Raw genomic sequence first — 14,934 nt, forward strand, 5'->3', positions numbered from 1 at the left:
TGACAGTGCATTATAGTAATGTAGCTTTGTTGTGCGAAGGAGATTATAACTACTAAATATAATGTCAAGTAGTTAAACAAGTCGTCATAAACTGATCATATGTTCACCCTAACCCTATAGCTTCAAATGTAGTAGAAGTATAAATGATTATAAGATGGAAATAAAATGTCCCGATACTGAACTGCAGCATTAAAATACTTATTGTCCCCAAGACAAGACACATATAACATCCTGCTGCGATGAGACTGAGAATGTAGAGTGATGCCAGCAGCTCTGTGAGGCTGTGATGTTACTTGGGAGCAGCTATGCTTTCAGCTAAATGCTAACATAGCACACTAACATGCTGATGCTAAGCATAAAATAAATAACTGGGCTTCCACTTATCCAGTGACAAAATGAATGTGGTTCTTTTTCTGCGCAGCCTCCCTTTAATACTTAATAATTAATCCTTCTTCCTACAGAGCATATAGACACAGTGTCACCACATCTGTCACAACACAACAGACTGATGTTATCTTGAGTGTTTCCACCTCCTGACAATCCAACATCTGCTCCAATAACATTTTCTATAACCTGATGACAAGAACAATCTCCTCATGTCTTGTATTTATATTTAATAGACACACAACACATTTACAATGAATTAAAAAATATTTATATTGACTTTGGTTTGAAAAGATAAATAATGAATGAGAGAGACAAAGAAAACAAGGAAGAGAAAAAGGTGGGTTGGAAAAATGGAAAGGCAGGTTCACAATGAAGTTCACCTCACTGATCGACTGTATATTAAATGTCCTGCGATCATTTTTACAGCAGGACATTTTGATTTACAGATTTACTTCAGAAATTAATTGGATTTTGTTCAGAAAATACTCCATCTGTCCATGCTGAAGCAAAGGTTTTCAAGATGGCTCAACTTTACGTTAAAGAGGCAACAGCGTGTGTTGGTTTGGCACATACACTGTACTTTCTACCACAGAGAGCCGACAGGACAGACAGGATTTAATCGAGCAAACACATGCAGTGCTTCAAGAAACAGGTTCACACAGGTATCTGGTTAACTCGGCTGAATAAAAACCCCTCTACTCTGAAACATAGTCAGAAGGAACACACATGTTCAGGTCAAGGTTTATCCATGTAGCTGAGTGGAGCTGCAGCTGCTAACTGTGGTTGTGTGTGCTCTGCATATTGTGTTGTATGGAGCTGAATTAGATTAGATTAGCATCAGTTAGTGAAAAGTCTGGTGTCCACAGTGACTCTCTGTCCGACAGCGTGACAAGCAGGTACGTGTGTGTTTAAGAGCCTCATAAAGGTGACTCATAAATACTTGATGTTTGAGCTCATGATGACAAGGTCCACTACACACAGTCAGTAACAGATGAGCACATGAAGCTACACTCAACTTTAAATAGAAACAATTCATTTGTAATTTGAGCTTGTGTGCATGAAGCAAATCCTACTGAAAATGAATAATATTTACAATATACAGTATTTACAACAATATACATATAAAGGGCATTAGCAGCTTAGCAGTTAAAAACCACTGAAGGCCATCTGAAGGATCAGAGCTTGTTTTAGGACAAAGAGGAACAACAGCCTCACGAGGACCTAAATAACAGACAGAGTATCTGATCAGTCCGATCCACAGCAGAGCCACTAGTTTCATGTTTGTGACTATCATACTTTATCATGTGTTAGTGGGAAAGATCAATCTCTGGCAGCTTTTGACCTATTACAGCTATATTTGTCATATGACGCTGGCTGTATTTCATGTTTCAGTGTCTTGCAGGATTCCAGAGAAAACTTCAGAACTAGATTTTTCAGAGTACCTGGGATCAGACAAAGAGATGAGCGCTGCCCATCCTGGTACTTTGCCCTTGTGTGATGCCCCGCCCCCATCTGAGTGAGAACAGTCCCTCTGATTTGACTGGCAGGAAAACGCCTCTCAGCGGCTTTCAGACGTGTCGCTGCTCGCTGTTTTCAATCTGGCAGCAGCACTTTGACAGCGTATGTTTTCATTCAAAGGGGGGCGTCAGGAAAGTGACGTGTGGTTGCGCTCTAATATGGATGTTCAGCTGTTTGTAATGGTAATAGATGAGCAGTACAAACTGGGCCGAACCCTCACCGGGCTGGATGTGGCTGAGGTGTACTTCTGTTACAGTTTGTGAATTTCTTCACCACAGCCTGAGCGTTCAGAGCAGCCCGGGCATCATTCATCTTCATTCACAACATTTACTGTATTTCAAAGAAAATCTACTGGACGCACAAACATGCTTAAAAAAAAAACTCAAACACACTTTAGCTTCATGTCAAATGAAAATAAAACAGGCAGATAAAATGGGAATCATGAACTAAGACTTCCATTTCCAAAAAACAGGATGTAAGTAGTTAGTTAAGAAACACTTCACACTGTGTGGCTGGACTATAGGAGAATGAGATTAAAAATGACTGACAGCTTGATCTATTTAAATGAATACAAACATGAGTTGCAGTTATGTGAGCACTTCTCAACTGTGATTGTTCAAACAGAGTAAAGAGTTAGGGTTAGTTAGTGTCCATGAAGTCAAACCGCCACCAGCAGCTCTGGCTGTTAAACTGCTTCAGTAAGACGACGCTCAGCTGGTTGAACTGATTCATAAACCACCTGTTTACAAGTCAATCATTGGAATTGCATAAATAAACGTATAGTTATCACTTGCTGTCCACCTGTAGCTGTTAATGGACTTTCATCATGTCGTCGCTTCATGTTGTTAACTGGTTGAACAAGTTTGGTCACATTAAGCCACAGACTGACTGAACACCATCCAAACCAGGGCTGGGCAGTGCATTGATATCTGTCATTATCATCATATGAGACTATATTTATCATCTTAGAGTTTAGTGTGTCATGATATAACACAAGTATCACAGTAAAGTGAAGTCATTTTCAAACTGTTCTACTTGTTCTAATACTTATATATATAACCCTAACCCTGATTAAAATTAACTTATTGTCTTTATATTTTGTCAAAGTACCAACAGTCATCCCTATAATAATGTCACAATGTCAATATTGACATATTTGGTCATAAATATTGTGATTGTGAATTTATGAAGTGCTGAAGAGGAGATTTTAAGTTCTTCAGATTCATATATCGTGTATCGAACACTCAAACATACTGCGATATTATTTTCAGGCTCTCCCAAAAAGCTGAAAAATTAACAGAAGCGTTTTGTCAAAAGTTACTGGTGTTGGATTGGTCAGTGTCCGTTGCCGCCCTCAGACAGGATGCGACTGGGCTCAGTGAACTTGGCTGTGGCTATGTAGAACAGGGCCGGACCTGGCACCAGGGCCAACAGCGGCAGGTCCTGCTCCAGCTTGTCCAGTCGGGAGATAGAGATGATGCCGTAGGCGTGGAGCAGCCAGTGGCTGAACAGGACAACCAGACGCTTCTTCTTAGCAACCAGGTTCTTAAAAGACTGTGGAGGGCGAGCACACACACAAAGAAGCAGGTTAGCATTAATAATACTGGAGGAGTGCTTCACATAATCACACTCAGAATGTTCAGTGATTCAACATGAACCCCAACATGTTCACTAAACACTGAACTGTTTGAAATGCTACAGATACTAAATCAATATTCCCTGCAATCATATTAAGACAAACAGTAGAAGGAGAAGAAATCCTCATGGTTCCCTCTACAGTGTACGAGTTCATTAATAAGTTTTTCACTTCATTTTCAGATGTTTTAATTAACTTCATACATACAAATACAATATAATTAATGAAACCTGTTTCATTTTTTTTGTTTTTTTTGTTTACATAAAATCAATGTAATAATAAATAAAAAAGTATATAATAACACAAATGACTCACTCATCCCAACATCAAATTCAGAAACTTCGCAGGGACTCAAGGCCTTTTGAAAATGTCTAACTTTAAACTACAGGTCTGGAGAATGTACTCAACCTGCTGCATATCATAGAGACAGTGTGTGTTATTACCTGTATCTCAGAGGCAGACATGTAAACAGCCAGTGTGACCAGAGACAGGACCAGTATGATGTAGGGAAACGCGTAGTCTGAAACAAACAGACAGCTGCACAGGTTAACCTACACATTGAGTTATTGTTATTATATAGTTATTGTTATTGCAGCTGTAGTTTGGCAGTAATCACAGGGAAACTCCTGAAGGGATCAGGAGAGATGTTTCAAACATTGGTGCAGAGGCTGCAGCTCATGAATACTCACAGAGCAGACCTCCTCCCACAGCCTGCAGCACAGTGAGGATGGGGAAGAAGTAGAGAGCAGCGTAGATGCTCTTGAAGCGATCAGACTTGCCCAGACCACATGCTATCTTCTTCACCAACAGAGGACGCAGCAGCATCATCAGCACCAAGCAGAACGCATAGTAGATCAACACAATGGTGTAGCTGAAGAAGAGACAGACGAGAGAGGATTCAGTCCAAGATAATGAGCAGTAACATACAGCACGTAACACTGGAGAGTACATGATGGAGTCAGGAGAAAGGGTTAGAGACAGTGACGACACAGTTTCTATACAAGAACAATACTTAGTCTGTGAAAGTTAAATGTCACATAACACAAGACAAAGATCTCACATCCAGCATCATCTGAGGGAAGAAAACAGCTTTAAAATGTAACAACATTTTCTTTAAATGGCAGCATTTATATAGCAGTTTATCTAAAGCACATTTAAAGACACGGTGCAGGAGCTGATCGACGCCTGCTGGACATCTAGCAGGTTCTATTCATGGTTGAGTCTCAGATGGGTCAGAGAGCCGAGAACGAGCTACAGCCAATGAAAGCAGACTCTCGTCCTTTCTCCCTCTCTAACACAAACAGCTTGGACTGCTTGGACCAGGACCAGGACCAGGACCAGGACCAGGCATTCCTGTGTCATGTCTCGTGTGTGATCTTGTAATGTGTGACCCTGTTGCAGATCAGTTATGTAGTGTGCAAACCACAATGACTGCAGGACTCCTGACTCCATACAGAAAGGCATGTAGTGTGAACAGTACAGTGATCTAAGGCATTACCCTCTGCCTACCCATCACAACTACATCCTCAACCTAACATCAACCTTGTTCTAACCCTAACCTTAAAAAGCCCTTTGAAGGTCTGTTTGAAAGAGGGGACCAGCAAAAAAGCTCTTAGTTTCCAAAAATCTCTTCACTCTTACAGTCTCTTACTCAAATTGGTTTTCAAAAATGACAGCTGTTCAAGCACACACACATCAGCAGCAATTAGAGGTGCATTGTTTTGATCATGGGGACAGGAAGAGGTGGGGATTGAACCCCCAACCCTGTGATTACTGGATTACTGGATGCTGTTTGAAAGACTTCTCTGCACTGCCAGGAATATGTTTGTGTTCTAGTTTCAGTTTTTGTCTCTAATTGTAGAATAAACTCAGCCCAGGTTTTCAGACCCCCCTGTCAGTACTCACAGTGGGTAGACGGCCTCCTGGGTGCAGTGTAACGTGTTGACGTAGTCTGGACTGGGATTGTACAGCATGGTGTACCAGTCCGACAGCATCTGGACTCGACAGGAACGGATACTGAGCATTCCCACTGGCTCTGTGACCAGCAAGGTGACCACAGCTGACACGCTGCACTCCAACATGGCTGTGATGTGCTGCAGCAGAGCACTGGAACTGATCGCACAACAGCAGACAGAGCAACACAAGATCAAACTACAGAAACACAATTACGAGTTTCATCATCACAGACGGCCCATTCTAAAACATATTTAAGTGAAGTGACGCATCTCAAAGATAGAATATGAAGAATAACATAGTAAAGCAGAAAAAAACTAAACCAATGTCATAAATGAAGAGATGTGCTCCTGAAGCTCTACAGCAGCTGTCTGCTGTCATCACTACAGAACACCATGAAGGCAGGACTGACGGTCAACAGAAGGCTTTTCTAACATGATGAAGTGAAAGCAAAAATGATGAAGTTGTGATGCAGCAGTGGCAGTTGGTGGAAGGTGGTGGGGGTCGACCTCAGTCGGTTTCAGAATAGTTACACCCCTCGTCATCACTCCATCTCAGCCTCCAGTCTCATGTGAATAATGTACATTTTACTGGTGTTGTAGGTGCTGAAAATGACTGTATGATATGTTTAAGATGCAAGAACACAGACAGATCATATGTATAATCTTCCTCCAACAAGGAGTTTATGTTTTCACACAAAAACTACTGAAGGATTTCCACTAAACTTGGATGGAGGATAATCTTGAGGGCCCCACCTCTTTTTTCCAGAGTACCACTCAATGAAGAACCAGTGCAGCACCAGTGGCAACATGGCCATGAAGCCCAGATAGAGCCAGTCGTAGAGCTCAGGGGACTCAGTGCAGCGTTCACACACCTTATGCAGGTTGGTCCGCTCTCCACGAGGACACACCTGTCAGCACAGACAAAAATCTTAGAAACTCATCCGGGCCTAGAAAAACTCTCTGCACCAACAGCCACACTTCATTTTGTTCCCACTTCCCCCTCATTCCCTTCTTTTCTCTCCCCAACCTAAACCACAATTTAATCTTTTACACTGAAAGAACACTATTAAAACTGATAAGAAATTAATTTGCAGTAGCTTTATACATCTTCTTTAGCTTTGCATTCAAAGGTGTTTGTCCTGAAAATGGCGGTGCAAGTGAATACACTGTATGTTGTCTTGGTGACTGACCAGTGGGGGTATTGTGATACATTTCTGAGAAACAAGCCCCATGCTTTGTGAAAATATCCACTAAGGTTGTTAAAGTCATACACTCCTTCAGTATTCCCCATTCAAGAAAACACTGTGATGTAGGATATTGGCTCAAAAATGTTCTGTTGCAAAACCTGTTATTCACTGACAAAATATGTTTAACTTCTCAGTACATCAGCATCTGATAAATGAATAAATAAAATCGAACCTGTTCTAACTGACTACGTTGTACAGCTGTCTCTCAGAGAGTTACAGCTTCCCCAGATATGAACAGTGTGACTGTTGTGTGTTTTATTATCAAGTCAGGCACAAAAACACCAAGACAAGCTGTTAACTGAGACTCAGTGTACTGTACACTCACTACTGGCCACTTCATTCAGCACGTTTACTGGTGAGAAATCTACTTTGTGTGTATTATTGAGGTTGTAGTGATTAGTGGTTGTACTGCATTACATTTAAAGGTGTTTCTGCTATTTGGTCCATCCCATTTCTATACATAAGAGGGGGGATATAATGAATGACCATGGCAATGCCATCCAGTCCCACACACCCCCACCAGTCAGACACGGATCTGATGTGTTGTACTCACCCCACAGTCTCCCTCCACTGATCCGTTGACCATCATCCTGCCACAGTACAGGCCTGGACACGTTGAACTCATGGCTACAGCTGCAACGACACAAACAGCAGTCAACACTGGAAAACAGCACAATCTCCTTATAGGTACGTTTCCAACATGCACATGTTGTGAGTGTGTCCGGGTGACACAGCATCTGACAGGGTCACATCAGTATTTACCAGCTCCTCTCCTCCATCTTTCCCATCCACTGTGTCTTTGAAAGCAAACACGCTGTGAGTCCTTTAGATAAGACAGCTGTTTCAATCTGAGAGCTTTCTGGGTTGGCTCGAGACAAAAAACCACAAACTACTTCAAACACAACTGAACCAAAACTCTGCAGCTGGGACGTTACACTACTTCCACTGGACGTTACCAGACCTGCCATGAATCCAGTTGTCGTTTTATTTAGCAGGAACTAAAGAGACGCATCCTCCTGATTATGTGATATATTATCTGAGCTGCTGTAGCCTCTGCAGTCAGATGTTGTTAGCTAGTCCACAGCTGAGCTAGCTAATAAAACCACACACTGATGTGCGACACGGCGGACAAACTGTCTCAACAAGCCGATCATCATCAGATGACAGTGTGAAGATGTAACCTACCCATTGTAAAGGCCAACAGTGATGAAATCAAGGCTTCAGTGCTGCTGTGTCTTCATCTGTTCAACAACCGGATGAGGACGGAAGTGACGTAGCACAAACAGGAAGTTTGTGCAAAAAGGGCCCGACACGATAGTTCATGGACTACAATAAAAATCGGATAAACGCCTTTCGACTGGGGTTAGACCCGAACCTCAACTCAAATAAACAACTACATCAAATCACAAAAAATAAACATATAAACACAACCACGAATCATATGACAATCTTTAGTAAGTCATGATTTCAGTAGCCAGAACAGCCAGAACCGATCAAAGCAGCACATTTTGAAATATTTATTTGATCGTCAATCGGGTAGAAAGAAAGAAAGAAAGAAAGAAAGAAAGAAAGAAAGAAAGAAAGAAAGAAAGAAAGAAAGAAAGGAACTTGATTCAGATCATCAGAAAAAGAAAAAATGCTGAATATTACATACATGTAAATATATGTATGATGCAAGGCTGGTGTGATGAACATAAAGAGGTTGCTGTATTCAAGCTAAACACATTGTGATAGTTGTCCAGACGGACACCACAGACATAGAGAGGTTCATATATTGTGATGCTGTTAAAGCCTTTATCATATATATCTTTATACATCTACTGTAAATCTACTTTCCACTGCTGAGGGAATATTCATACCTCCATGTTCACCAACATCCAGTAGGTGGCACTGTGGACTCGGTCGTGATGTCCGGAGAGAGAAGAAGTTAACGACCTTCCCGTAGATCCGCTTCCTCTCCACCAGCTCCTCCAGTCGACAAGACATCCTTCACACCAACACAGCAAAATGCCGCTGCTCCTGAGGACCATCGCCCGCCGCGCTGCGCCTGTCCTGCGGGGACACACAGTCGCTCAGAGGGCTCATATCTCCGGCAAACCGGCCAAGGGGACCGTCGGCCCAGTTGTAAGTCTGCTGTTGTTGCTAAACCGCCTCATGCTAACTGAACGGCTAACTAGCAGCCGTTTGTTGTCCTTGGTTGACGAGGTCGAAGCTAGCGGCTAATGTTCACCCCATGCCTTAATGTATAAATGTGATGTATAAATGTGACAGTGTTAATAATGTTATGAGACGGTCAGTGTGTAGTGATGACGACACTTTCAGGGACAGTCGCACACGTGTGTGAAAACTGAGTCTTTGAACATTAACATTTAACATTAGGCCTCACCGGGAGGACGATCCCTTACGGGAAGTGGCTAACTGAGCCTGCTCTCTCTAGTATTCACACACTACACTACACTAATACTCAATATGTCACTATTATACAAGATCATGAAGATTCAGATCTGTCTACAGAAGAGGTGGTGGTGTCTAGAGAAGAGATGTAGGTGTCTAGAGAAGAGATGGTGGCGGTGTCTAGAGAAGAGATGGTGGCGGTGTCTAGAGAAGAGATGTAGGTGTCTAGAGAAGAGTTGGTGGTGGTGTCTAGAGAAGATGTGTAGGTGTCTAGAGAAGAGAGTAGGTGTCTAGAGAAGAGATGTAGGTGTCTAGAGAAGAGTTGGTGGTGGTGTCTAGAGAAGATGTGTAGGTGTCTAGAGAAGAGAGTAGGTGTCTAGAGAAGAGGTGTAGGTGTCTAGAGAAGAGGTGTAGGTGTCTAGAGAAGAGGTGTAGGTGTCTAGAGAAGAGATGTAGGTGTCTAGAGAAGAGATGTAGGTGTCTAGAGAAGAGGTGGTGACCTCTGTCTCTGGTCAAAGACCAAAGGTAAAGACTGTCACATGCTCGAGGCCATTTGAGGAGATAACTGATATGAGTGTATTATATTATTAACTGTTGACGTCATGTTCAAACTGAACTCTGTGTTCTGTTATATTATAATATCGAGTAGCTGCTAAATCTGATCTGCAGAACCTACTGAGGTTGGTTCACCTTATTGTTCACTAGCTACTTAATACAAACACTGGTGAATGTCTATTAGCTTATATTATAGATATAATATGCACTAACGTTTAACTGCAGGGTTCTCATGCCACCATTTTCTGCTTTTGGCCATAAAAGAAACAAAACAACACAGAAATAATTGTAAGCAGTTAAGTTCAGTAAAGTTACGTGGCCTAACAGCTGCACAGGGTGTGAAAGCAGAGGCACACACTCACATGGTTTACAGAAAAAAGGGGTTATGTGACGCAGCTTCACCCTGTATGGATAAACTATACCCCTCTTGAAAATATATCGATATATCTTAAGTAGTTGTTACAACCCTACTGTGTGGTCTTGCTCAATGTCCCACCCACACCACAATGTGATTGGTTTATGTCATGAGTAACGACCTCAACAAGCCTACTGTGTCACAGAGCTGCTGTGAGAGCGGAGTTTTGTCTTGAAGGGAAAGACGTAGATATTGCTGAAGTCACAATAAACATCACAATCTTATGTTCTATTTCTATAGTTACCCCACAGAAATCAATAGAGGCAGAAGTGACAACTTTTAAATGAGTCTCTCACGCTTCCTTAGCCCAATCACTGCACTTCAAAGTTTGTGTTGTCTGTTCACTGCAACTCTGCATCAAGATTTAGGGAATCGTTACTGTAAAAAGTAACACTGGTAGTAACACTTTATTTCAAAATATGATTGTTGAATATTGCAATGCATACACGGTTTACATGAGTGGTGAACTGTGTGGGTGAATCAGTATGTGTGTGTGTGCTTATGTGTGTCAAACTCCGACACAGACGGTAGAAGACACAACCAGCATATCTGTAATATCACCAAAATGTGACTCAGTATAGTTTCTTTATTACATGACTACTTTGGTACATGAATGACACTGTGCCACTATCAGCACATTGAAAAGGAACAACAGATATAAAAGTATAGAGAAAGTTTTTGTGTGTGCTGCCAAAATAAACTCTGCAGATCTGAACAGTGCTCAAAAAAATAAAACCTCCTAACATGAGCACTGATTTCAACTTGACTCCATCTCCTCTGTCTCATGTACAGGAAACTGTTGTCGGAATCGGCATGTTCTCCATGGCCATCCTGGCACCGTCTGGATGGATCCTGGCCCACTTGGAGGACTACAAGAAGAAAGATTAAAGTGGACATTTTATCAGTCTCATACCGGGCGTATCCAGCCCCCTGTCTCCAGTGACAACCTGGGACCATCACGTTACGTTTCACAAGTTTTACCCTCTTCTACCTCTCAACAGTTCCACTCTACATCCCGGATACAAACCAACTGAATACATTGAAAATTGTATTGTACATTTTTCCTCTTACAAAATGTTACAAGATAAAATTTTAAACAACTATGTCGCTTGTGATGTGAATATTTTGTCTGTGTTGGAGACTTTTTATGTATAACACCACAGATTATTTTTTAGATTAATAGGTACGTTTAATGTAGAGTTTTCAGGTGAACTTGACGTTCCCATGAAAAAGTTTCATGGTTTCATGCTGCCAGAGGACTCAACAGGACTTAACAGGATCAGCTGATTGTCAGGGGAGCTCAAAATAATTTCTGTTGAAGGAAAAAGTGAGAATACAGGTCAAAGAGTCACAGATAACGCTTCCCTTCAGCTACGTCCTCTGGATAAATATGAGGACACTCACCAGCAGTGGTCAAACATCCTTAGTAGAAAAAAGCAATCACACAATGTAAAGTCAAAGACCTACAATCCATATCAGATCATTAACAAAATGTACTTAAAGTGCAGACTATCCCTTTTGTCAGTGTTATATTTTACAGTCCTGTATGTTTTAAAAGGAATGTGGTGTAATCACTTCATAAATCTTCATCATGACTTTAAAGTAGCTGGTAACATACTGACTTCATGAGATATCTGCAATACACAGACATCATGTCAAAACTTATTCACATTGTGCTGATGATAGTCTTACAAAGTGCATCTTTATGCTAACGTTTTCAGAAGTGCAGTGTAGAGTGACACTAAATAGAAATACTCAGAGTACAAGTACACTGAAACTGTAGTTGGACATGCTCAAAGACAGAAACGTGCATGTGTTTTCATCATTCATAAACCTGCACTCATAATTCTATTTTCTAGCTCAGTCATTGTGGAACTGGCTGCAGGCCTCACTTCATACCACAATAATGTGTTTCCTATCAACACGTGCCTGCTAAGTGTCAGAGATGATCAATGATCTGTCTGTAGAGCTCACATTGAAACAGACTTTACAAAGTGCTTCACAGTCAGGTGATAGACCAAAAAATCGTTCACTTATCGTTCATAACAGCGTGAAACTTGGTAGAGTTGTACAGTTTGGGGCCCTGAATATTTTCAGATCCATTGCAACAATGCAACATCAGCTGCTGTGTAGCGTTTTGTTTCACTTGTGATCACTCGCCCCAGTTTAAACACAGTGATGATCTGCCTCACACCCTGTATGTCTTAACATATTTTAAATGATTCCAGGCAAGGAACATGTAAAAGCTTCTTTCACTGAAATACAGTTTAATGTATAAAAAGGTGGGTCAGGGTCAGGTTTAGGGGTTAGGGTTATGGGATGATAACTACACTGGGACCCCTTCCCTTCCTGTTTTTTGGGAATCATTTCCTAAACGGAGGTCACAGAGAACTGGAATCTCTGTCTGTCTGATGGTTATCGGGGATTCTGCGTCGAATGGCACAACCCACGACACTCTACAGTGTAGACCAGTCTGACCAGGTGTTTTTCATGAATAACTGTTGCTTACATTCCATTCCATCACAGGTCAGAACATTCCACTCAATGAGACCTAGGATTAGGGTTAGGGTCGGTTAGGGTTACTGGGAGTTACTGGGAAACAGCACAGACAGGATAACCCTGATGGCTTGACCAATGAGTCCAGGATGAGGATCCTGGAGATACAAAGAGTCATTCGTTAGCACAGTATGCAGAAAGGCTGTGCGCTGCGGCAAAAACCCAAACTGCTGCTGTTGTGGAGAGACTCTCTGTTCAGCATGCTGCCCTGCCTGGACCTCAACACTCAGCTTCTCCCAGAAGAAGTGCCGGATACTCTCTGCAGGGAAGGATATTCAGCCCTCTGTTAGGTGTTCCTCAGTCAAACATGGAGGACTTCGACCAGAACCAGAGGAGTCCTGAAAGTTTGAATGAGGAGGACGACTCCTTCTGGAGCAAAGTGCTCTTCAGATGGCAGACAGAGAGAAGAGCCCAACAGCTTCCATCAGATCAGTGTCCAGCCTCGGCTCGGTGGACACTGAGCCCAGTGGTCCATGGCTCAGCACAGTGGCTGCCCACGGCCTGAATACTTCAGATGGGTTAGATGCAGAGAAGGAACTTCCCTCTGTGGATCAGGATGACTTCATTCAAAGCCCTACTCCAGTCAAGAATGTGGTTTTCTTCTTGTTCCTCCAGTTGAATGCTTGAGCTTCACTGTGTCAGTGGTGTGTGTGCAGAGTTTGACAGTAGAGCGCTGTTCTTACATTATTTGCTCAAAGTGTACATTTTCTCTGAGCTCATTGAGGGGGCGATTTGTGACATCACAAATAGTTTGTAGCCAATCCTGGTCCAGTATTCAGCAAACACAAGTGTGAAGTGGAACCTGAAGCCTCTAGTGCAAACACACTGAGACTGGACTTTACAGTGAAGGAGACGTCTTCTGTAAAGTAGTCAAACCTTTGAAATGACACATTATTATTATTATATATCATAGATACAGTTTATGTTTTTAACTTCATTTAAAGTAATGAAATAATAAGCTTGTTATTCTGAACACAGGAATTCACCTAGAGTCCGGACCAGCTCCCAAATGCAGACGATACTCCTTTTTAGTTAAAATAGCAGACTGACCTGCAGAGCTGGGGATGAAATCACAGAGAGTTTAAAAGAAAAAGGAAACAGACGTTTGAGCTGCTCAGAGGAGGTGGCCTGTATAACAAGTGTATTATGATATATTGTGTGACTATTAGAAAGATGTGAAATTATTAAATTGAAGTTTGGAAATAAATCAATTGATGAGTGAGTATTACAGCTGCATAACAGACCTCAAATCTACAAAGGTTTCCTGAAGGGTCCGGTACAAATACTGCAGGTGTGAGACTGTCAGACAGTCACTTTACATTCACACACAGCCTGAACATACAGAGAACAGTAACAAGATATCTAACATCATTTCAGATCAGACTGTTAGAAATGACTGAAACAAATAGGAAAGAAAAGTTACAATACTGCACAACTGATACTGTTTGACCCAAATGTGATTCAGTGTTCTGTCCACTTCTACACTACATACACACAGACAGATAGAGAACACTGATAATACAAAAATGATCCACTAAATATAAACTTCATCTCAAACAAAGTGATCTGGACTCCTGCAGTGCCAAGAGATGAGCAAAGACATGACAAGACTCAGCTGGCCCAGTTCAAGCAGTGTTCTGCCTCAAGACCAGTCTGAGCCCACAACAGAAACAGAACTACCTCACTTATTGGATCCCACAATAACAACATTTACATGCACAGTGACTGATGTTAATCAGAGAAACGTGTTAATGAAGTACAGCCTGAGTTCACAGCCTGGTCATAGAGTCCGGCAGACTGAAGAACCATCAGTGTGGAGGAGCTGCTGGAGACCGAGCAGCACTTGCTCACTCAGCACCCAGAACTGCAACTTCCCCAACTTCAGGAACCAGCTTCCACATTGTTTTAACTCCAGAAACGAGACACTTGACATTGTACTGGGCACAATGAAAGAGAGACAGTCCTTCTTTGTTTTCATGTTCATTCATCTGACTCTTTTAGTTCAGTTCACTGTTCATATACAGCAGATTTATGTTTCACATTCTTTATGTTGCATCTATCAACACACATTATTAGTACAATGATTTGGCAATATAGTATGTTGTCATGGTCTGGCCAATAAAGCTTTGAATTTGAGGGGAAGAGATGATACGAGCCGATGATGGTTTCTGAGCAATGACATGAAAACATCAAGTGTTGCTCCTGCTCAGCCTCATATCACTGACTCAGGAGGACACGATGTGGGGACATGATGTGGGGACACCATGTGGG

At 41.9% G+C, this 14,934-nt stretch overlaps 2 protein-coding genes across 2 annotated transcripts; one reads left to right on the plus strand and one right to left on the minus strand.

Moving 5' to 3' along the window:
* Positions 1–599: 599 nt before the first annotated feature.
* jkamp (jnk1/mapk8 associated membrane protein) lies at positions 600–8,016 on the minus strand. The gene is made up of 7 exons (XM_073467070.1): positions 7,929–8,016; positions 7,297–7,376; positions 6,250–6,404; positions 5,447–5,653; positions 4,231–4,412; positions 3,985–4,061; positions 600–3,459 (listed from the first exon to the last, which is right to left on the minus strand). The coding sequence occupies exons 1-7, from the start codon at positions 7,930–7,932 to the stop codon at positions 3,241–3,243; spliced, it is 924 nt and encodes a 307-aa protein (XP_073323171.1). The 5' UTR covers positions 7,933–8,016; the 3' UTR covers positions 600–3,240.
* A 678-nt stretch (positions 8,017–8,694) lies between these two features.
* On the plus strand, positions 8,695–11,210 carry cox8a (cytochrome c oxidase subunit 8A). Its single transcript, XM_073466332.1, has 2 exons — positions 8,695–8,867; positions 10,900–11,210. Exons 1-2 carry the CDS (start codon positions 8,751–8,753, stop codon positions 10,993–10,995), a joined length of 213 nt encoding a protein of 70 aa, XP_073322433.1. The 5' UTR covers positions 8,695–8,750; the 3' UTR covers positions 10,996–11,210.
* The last annotated feature ends 3,724 nt before the right edge of the window (positions 11,211–14,934 follow it).

The sequence above is a fragment of the Pagrus major genome, chromosome 5 (assembly GCF_040436345.1).
Source record: "Pagrus major chromosome 5, Pma_NU_1.0".
Lineage (NCBI taxonomy): Eukaryota > Metazoa > Chordata > Actinopteri > Spariformes > Sparidae > Pagrus > Pagrus major.